The sequence below is a fragment of the Cystoisospora suis genome (assembly GCF_002600585.1).
Source record: "Cystoisospora suis strain Wien I chromosome Unknown contig_3308, whole genome shotgun sequence".
Taxonomy (NCBI): Eukaryota; Apicomplexa; class Conoidasida; order Eucoccidiorida; family Sarcocystidae; genus Cystoisospora; species Cystoisospora suis.
Window position 1 is genome coordinate 3,978 of NW_027156103.1, and position 7,984 is coordinate 11,961.

Genomic DNA, 7,984 nt, shown 5'->3' on the forward strand with positions numbered 1-7,984 from the left:
TAGTCATAGTAGTAGCATATAGTCATAGTCATAGTACTACTACGGGTGATAGTCATGTGGAGAGTAGTAGTTCTACTAGTATTAGTAGTAAGTGCTAGTGTCGGTAGTATGAGTTTGTATTATTAGTGGTATTATTGAAGGCGTGCCCTGCGAGCTTTTCGGTAAACTTTTCTCACTTTTTCTTTTCTTCATTTGTATCGCAGCAGAAGGCGAAAGAGAGACAAGAAAGACACATTCTTCTCTTCTGTCGACAATCTTGAGACTACTTCATCTACGTTACAACATCTGTAACTATCTATTTACAAATCTATCTACATATCTATCTGCCTACTATCGATATCTCTATGCATACGAATGAAAGGAGGCTTTTTGATTGATGGGGGGTTGGACAAGAAAGTCGACAGACCGCACTCTTTCTTGTTTTCTTTCTTCACTCTCCACGATGAAAAGAGAGAAGTGAAGAAGCAGAGACGAGTCGTGCTTTTTCGTAGAAGAGGAAGAGACAAGTTATCTCGCTTTCTCTTCTTTCTCTACTCCAACTACGTCTCCTCAGTGAAGCTTCCTTAGATATTCGTTTCTATCAAACAATCCTCTTTCTACTACTCACAGGGGTAGAACCTATCTCGTGTATACAAGCATATACATGTATATATGTATACGTTTGCCAGCTGGTCATGGTGTAGAGCATAAGAAAGGTGTGAAAGAGATGAATCTATCAATCACCCTCTCTCTATTCTATTCGTCTTTCTTTCATCCATTCATCTATCTATCTATCTTTATATCTTTCTATCATCTTTAATCTGTATCTATCTATCTATCTATCTCGGGGTTTGCAGAATGGCCAGGATAGAAATCTCCACGCCATCTCTTCCTGCTGGAATAAACACTACTGAGGTAGATATCTATATCTGTATGTATGGATAACCCCAGGCTTCCTCAATAGTGGGTATCAGAGCTAGCTACAAGACACGAAGACAAAAAGAAAAAGGTTTTCTATCTTCTAGTCTGTTCGTAGTTGGGTGTCTAAGACATCGGCCTCTACAGACACATAGAGGCGTAGACATACATCTCACTGCTTCTGTCGATCTTCGTGTATACTATACAAGTCATACATACACACACCACACGAGACAAGCATATCGCCATTGATCGAAAACATCATCTAGCCAGCTAGCTAGCTAGCACGCGTAGCTAGCTGGCCGTGGGTCCCCCCCGCCTTCTATCCCCCTTGTTGAGAAGAAGATCCTCTTTGATAAACTTGAAAAGAAAGACCGAAACGAAAGCAAAGCAAGAAGAGAAGAAAAGAAAGAGAGGTGTTGCTAAATTACTCCTTGTTGGATTGATATAGCCTTGCCGTTTCCTGCTCCGAGTCTCTTCACGTCGAGATAAGAAAGGCTGTTTCATGTAGGGGTGCATGCACTCCTATGGCCTCTGTCTCTCTCTGTCTCTCTACTCGAACTCAAAGAGACTCTCCGAATACACATTCGATACATCACTACTTCTCTCCCACGCATCATCTTCATCTTTCTTCTTGCTCTTTGCTTCTCCTCTATCATGACGAGAAGAAGAGGAAGAAAAAGGATTTCTGTCTTCATCATCATCATCATCTTCTTCTTCGTCTTCCTTTGAGTTAAAAGAAAGACTTGAGAGATGGCTCAAGCGATGCAACCTCGATCCATCATTCCCTTTGAGACACCTCTCCCCCTGTTTTCTTCTTCTTCTTCCTTCTTCTTCTCCCGGTGGTTCCTCTTCTTCTTTCTTTTTCTTCATTGTCTTGGCTTTCTCTTTCTTGTCTCTCGAATCGCCTGCGTCGTCCTCATCATCTTTAGAGGGGTGCTGAGGAGCTTGAACAGAGAGAAAAGAAGAGGCCGACGAAAAGACACTCCAGGTATCATCTTCTTCATCTTCTTCATGTCTCTTTCGCGGGATCTTTTCTTGCTTGGCTGTCTTTATGTGTATGAAGCTTCCTGTCTCTGGCTTGAGTTCGTGGCGTCTTCTCTTCTTTTCTTCGGTATCTTGGGGCAGATCGCCCTCTGAGAAGAATGAAAGACCACTGCTACTCCTTCTTCCTCCTCCTCCTCTTTCCTGTCCTTCTTCTTCTTCCACATCGTCAATAACGATAGAGAGACCGTCGTTTTCTTCATCTCCTTCTTCTTCTTCTCTGGGTTTCTTCTCGCCTTGATGAAGAAGGCGAGAAGAAGAAGAAGATGAAGGAGATCTTCTTCTATCACTAAAGGGAGAGAAGAGAGGGAAATCCCATAGCTCATCTTCATCTTCATTTCTCTGCTGCTTCTGCTTCTTCTTCTTCTTTTCTTCTTGGAGTTGTTCTCCTTCCTGATCCAGGCATCGACGACTTCGATGCTGAGAATAAGGAGAGGAAGAAGAAGAAGAGACCGGATCAAGATCATCATCATCTTCTTCTTCTCTTCCTTGAGGGCTTCTTTTCTTTCTCTTGTCGAGTTGGGTTTCTCTGTCAATTGAAGAAGGACTTACTATCGTCTCTTGCCACGCACTCAGAGCAATTCTCACGTCGTCTTCTTCTTCACCTTCTTCTTCTTCTCGTAGAGAAACCGTTTGTGGGCTTATCGAGCTGAGGTGATTACGATTTCTCTTGTCTTTCTCTTCCATCGAGAGAAGCATTTTTTTCCCCTCTCTCATCTTTCTCTTTTCATCTCTTTCTTTCAGCTCACGAGGAGGGTGTGTTTTTTCTCTCTCTCCCTCGTCCTCTCCTTCTTCTAGATCATCCGTGGGTATTCTCAGAGATGAGAAGGCAGCAGAAGCAGCGTCATAGGTGGGATACTTCTTCTTGTCGACTCTTCTTCTCTCTTTTTCTTTCTTCTCGTCTTCTTCTTGTTTCAAACTCAGTCTGATCGAATCTTCTTCATTCTTATTCTTCTTCTTCTTCTTGTTCCCCGTCGTCTTCTTCTTCTCCTCCTCCTCCTCGTCGTCGTCTGCATGTCTTGTTAGGTGAGTTTTCTTCCTTTCGTTCTTGGTCTCTTCTTCCTCGGATGATGTATGATGACGCCTTCTTCTTCTTCCTTTAGCTTCCTTCTCTTCCACGACGTTCCTGCCTCCTCCTTCATTCTTTTTCTTCTTCTTTCTCTCTTCATACGCGCTATACCATTCCTCCTCCTCCTCATCTTCTTCTTCAGTCTCTGTCTCGCTAGTTCGGACACCTATCGTATTCTTCTTCTTCTTCATATCAAGTTCGTTTTTCTTTACCGGCTCATGTTTGCTGTTGGTATTCTCCTTCTCTTCTTCTTTTTCTTCATCTCGCAGCTTGTTCTTCTTCTTCTCCTTCTTGTCTACCACATCTTCTTCTCGGCTTTTCTTCTCCCCGCCGCTTCTCTCCTTGGTGCCTTCGGATGCCTTCTTCGCCATTCTCTGAGTCGTCACCTTGTTCTCTTCTTCCTCTCTCGTCTCTTCTAACTTCTTCTTCCTCTTCTCTTCTTTTTCTTCTTCTGCACCGAAATGTCTCTCACACGGATGGAGAGAGGAAGAATGGTCTCCTCCCTTACGTTCAGAAACGAGATGGCTTCTATCTCTCTCCTTATCATCTCTCTTCAAATCTCCTTCTTCTCTCTGCTTCGTCTCTCCTCTTCCACGATAAGTCTCTATGACTCTTTCTGTCTTCTTCGTTACCATTCTGTTCTTCTCTTTTTCTTCCTTTCTCTCCTCTCTCCTTCTCTCTTCTTCTTCATTCTCTTCTTCTTCTTCTTCTCTCCTTCTCTCTCCATGCTGTTTGTTCCTCTTGTCTTCTTCAATCCGTCTTTCCTCTTCTTCATTCTCAATTGTTTTCTTATCCCCTGGGACAGAAGGTTTCGTTCTTGTACTTCTTCTTCTTTCTCCCTCTTCATCATCTTCATTCTCCTCTTGTCTCTCCCTCTTCTTCCTCGCCGCCGCTGTCTCTTCTACACCTACTGTCTCCTTCTCACTCCTCACACTTCTTCTTTTCTCTCGCGATAAATGAGAAGAAGAAGCCCCACTTGATCTTTGAATTTTCCACGTAAATTCGCCTGTACGTACAGCATGAAAGAGACGTCTTTCTCCGCTTGCCTTCCACCCTCCGCCTCTTCCTCTATCTCGACATCTCTCTCTGTCGATCTCCTCTTTGGGCCTGCGTTTTCCTGTTCTTCTCTCTTCTTCCTCTTCTTCGTCGTCGTCGTTCATAAGAAGATCTCTCGCAAACCTTTCGAGGAGATGGATCTGATGTATGGAGAGAAAGTTTCTAGAGGCAACCAAAGGCTGAAGAAAATCGATGAACTGGATAGAAGGAAAACAAGGGGACCTATCCTCCTTCTCTCTCTCCGTCGCGTGTTCATCTTCATTATTTCTATCCTTCCTTCCTCTTTCTTCCTTGTCGTTCTTCTCTTCATTCCACCCTGTCTCGAGTAACCCTAGAATGACTCTCCGTATCATAGCCTTCACCCTCTCTTCTTCTTCTTCCTCTCGTTCATCTCCCTTCCCACCCTTTATCTCATCATTCTCTCTCTTCTTTCTTCTCTCCTCCTCCTCATCCTCCTCCTGTCTCTCCCTTTCATTATCTGCGCGTTTCGTCATCTTCTTCTTCTTCTCTTCTTCTCCAAGCACAAGTTGCTTCATGCCTTTCCTTGCTTCTTTAGCTACCTGTCGATTGTACAGAAGACTAGCTCTCCAGAAACTCGCCACTTCATTCTGCTGATCCACCGGCATCGATGCTGACGAAACCCCGCCTCCTCCTATAGCAGAAGAAGAAGAAGTTGGATGAGATCTCCCCATACTGACTGCCATTGACCATCGATAGAGATCTGTTAGGCGGGCCCCCAGTTCTTCTTCATGCTTCCGAAAGAAGGCTCTTCTTATTCTCTTGATACACGAGACTCGATCACATGCAAAAGAAGAAGCTCTCTCCAGGTAAAAAGAATGAAGAGGGCGCGAAAGGCCATCCTCTCCTCTTTCTTCTTCTTCTTCACAAGACGGTAAGAACACAGAAAGAAGGTCACATGAAGAAGAAGACGAAGCGGTCTCTAAAGAATGGAGTTCTTCTTCTTCTCCTCCTTCTCTCTGGCGAAGATCTCGACGACGAGGAAGAGAAGATCGAAGCTGCTCGAAATACCGGCGATAGTATCGATTAACGAAGGGAGAGATGAGAACTTCTTCAAAGAGTTTCTCTGCGGTAAAAAGAAGAGTCTGTAAAAGAACACGAAAGCTTTTCTTCTTTAGATCTTGAAAGAAACTTCGGGCCTCTTGAGCTAACGAAGCTATCGGATGATGCAGCAAAGAAAGAATTGATGGAGCGAGACCTCCAAAACACCAACACGGGGATATGAGACATGTCTTTCTAGCTAGCCGTGTACACCCAATAGCTAGCTGTTCTTGTAATGTTGATCTAGCCACAAAAAGTAACCGTTTTCCCTCCTCGTCGTCTTCTTCTTGTTGTTGATCTTCATTCTCACCTCCTGTCTCTCCTTTCTCTCCTCTTCCTTTTTCTTCTTCTCGATCTCTTTCTCTTCTGTCTTGTCTTTCATCCTCTTCTCTATCAAGACGAGTACACGAAGAAGACAAGCTACTTGGGTTCTTCTTCTTCATGATGATCGTGTCTGTCTTCTCTCTACCGAGAGTGAGATCGTCCTTTCTTCCTATCTCTCGTCCAAGTGTGTCTTCCGCACCCTCTTTCTCTTTCGCAATTAACGACGAAGTCACGCAGAGTGAAGGGGGGGGCATAAGAGATCTAATCGCCGAAGAAGAGAGAGAAGACGAAGAAGAAGAAAGAAGAGATTCCAGAAGATGAAAAGCTCCGTCATCGTAGCGACAAGCAGAGAGAAGAGATGTACAGGGATAACTGCCGAGGCATGAACTAAAGAGAGAAGCGGCAGAAGAAGAAAAAACAGATGAGGAGGAAGAAGACGAAGAAAAGAGAAAAGAGGAAGAAGAGGAGGAAGAAGAAGTGAGAGAAGTCTTCTCATGACTCTCCTCGTTCTTCCTTTTCTTTGTATTTTTCATCTTCATTTGTAATCCTAGATCACTCAGGGTCTTCTTGTCTCCAGAGAGAAAAGAAGAAGAAAAGAAATTCTTCGAAGCGTCAAGACTTGAAGCAACTTCTGGTGTATCTCCAGACCCATTTTTCTCACCGAAGGCTGAGGAGAGAGAAGAGGGAAGAAGAGAATGGATGAAATTCTGAAAAGCAGAAGAAAGCGCTTCGATATCTGCATCGATATATTCATACGGCTCAAGCGCTGGAACTACAAGGCTTAAGGACGTCGAAGGCAGCAGAAGCTTAGCACAAGAAGAACGAGGAGAAGAAGAAGATAACGATGAAAGAGCCGCATAACACGCTGGCCGAGCCTCTTCAAGTCCTTTCTCAACCTGAGCTGAAGATAGGGTGTACATACACCGGGGCGAAGAAAAGAAAAATACAAGAAGAAACAACAAGGGAAGAAATGAGTAAGAAAAAGAAAGAAAGAAAGAAAGAAAGAGAAAGGAGTCAAAATGAACTGCGAAGAAGGAGAATAGCAAAGAAAAGCCAAGAACACAAGCTCCATTCTCTTCTCCTTAAACCTGGATAAATGCTTATAGACCTAGCGACCTAGCTAGCTAGCTAGCCAGACATCTATCTATCTACGTCTTTGATGACCTATCGCTAATCTGTCTTTCTTTCATTTCTCTATGTGTGAGAGAGCGAGAGGAGCTGAGTGAGGTAGGCAACCTGAACAAGACACGGGTATGATATGCTGCTGAAAGATGTCTCCTCCTCTCTCTCTCTCTCTTGTTCTTCCCTACCGTGGCTGTACATACACCTGAGAAGAGACCAGCTGCTTATGAAGCTTCCTGTCTTTCAAGAGCACAGGCAGCAAGCAAATTCATATCAATCGTAACACCTGAAGCCGTCTCTCTTGATAATGCATCTCTCTCTTTATATATAGATAGACAAATATTCAAAACGGGACTTACACCCTTCAAGATGTTTAGCATAGAGCCCGTCACTTAGTTTTAGTCGTATCTTCTATCTCATCCATCTCTCTTCTCTCCTCTTCTCTTCTTCTATTCTCTCCCTTTCTCGTCTCCCGCTTTCGTAGAAAGAGAGAGAGAAAGAAAGAGAGAGCTTTCTATGAGAAGTGATTTCTCCATACGTACATCTCTCTACCTAAATTCCACTAGAAAGAATCGATAGAGCTAATTGGGATGGAGAAAGACTATCTTTGATAAAGCAGAAATAGATTCAGAAAAGGAGAGCTGTTGAAGAACTCACCTAAGGTAAGAAATGTAAGGAAAGCATTGAAAAGAAGGACGGGATTTTCGTCAGTATCAAGTAAAGCGATAAGAAGCACAGATGCCCGGTTACGACACGACGACACATCCACCTAAAGAAAGAAATGGAGACAGACGCGATGAAGAAAAGAAAGAGACAGATAGAGAGATAAAGATAGATAGATAGATAGATAGAATGAGAAGAAGAGCTAGAGAGAGAGAAAAATGAAGAACGAGAGACAGAAAGAGAGAAGAATGCTTTCCCTCCCCTCCTTCCCTTATCCTTGAAATGGACGAGTAGATTTTATGCTGTGTGGGTCTTTAATGTGGAAGATAAAGAAGTCTGGATGACTGGACTGACAACTGAAGCGATAGAAGAAGAAGAAGAAGAGAAGAAGAAATTCGTCTTTTTCTATCGCTTCAGCGACGATTGATTTCGAAACAATCCTACTATTCTCATGCCCCACAAGAGAAAGAATCTACTTCTCTTGTGGGGCATGAAGAAAGAAAAGCGCAACTCTTCGCGAAGAGGATGAAGAGAAGACAAGAGAGGGAAAGAAAAGCATCTATTCCTCATCAGCAGTTGTCTTAACGAACAAACCACGAGAGAGAGAGAAAGAAAGAGACGAAAAGAAAAAACAAGAGAGATACCTAGATAGATAAAGATAGATTAAAGATAGATTAAAGATAGATAGATAGATTAAAGATAGATTAAAGATAGATAGATTAAAGATAGATTAAAGATAGATAGATAGAT

General features: G+C 43.1%; 2 protein-coding genes across 2 annotated transcripts in view; one reads left to right on the forward strand and one right to left on the reverse strand.

Moving 5' to 3' along the window:
• CSUI_006519 (uncharacterized protein) overlaps nt 1-241 on the forward strand; it is a 3,743-nt gene extending 3,502 nt beyond the window's left edge. The window contains exon 2 of the mRNA XM_068066675.1: nt 207-241. The gene's annotated coding sequence lies outside the window, so the exon portion shown is untranslated. The remainder of the gene's footprint in view (nt 1-206) is intronic.
• A 426-nt stretch (nt 242-667) lies between these two features.
• CSUI_006520 (uncharacterized protein) overlaps nt 668-7,984 on the reverse strand; it is a gene marked incomplete at its 5' end in the record, with an annotated part of 14,086 nt that continues 6,769 nt past the window's right edge. Inside the window, 2 exons of the mRNA XM_068066676.1 lie at nt 668-6,350; nt 7,229-7,340. Of these exons, the coding sequence (XP_067921349.1) occupies nt 1,450-6,350; nt 7,229-7,340 (5,013 nt within the window). The remainder of the gene's footprint in view (nt 6,351-7,228; nt 7,341-7,984) is intronic.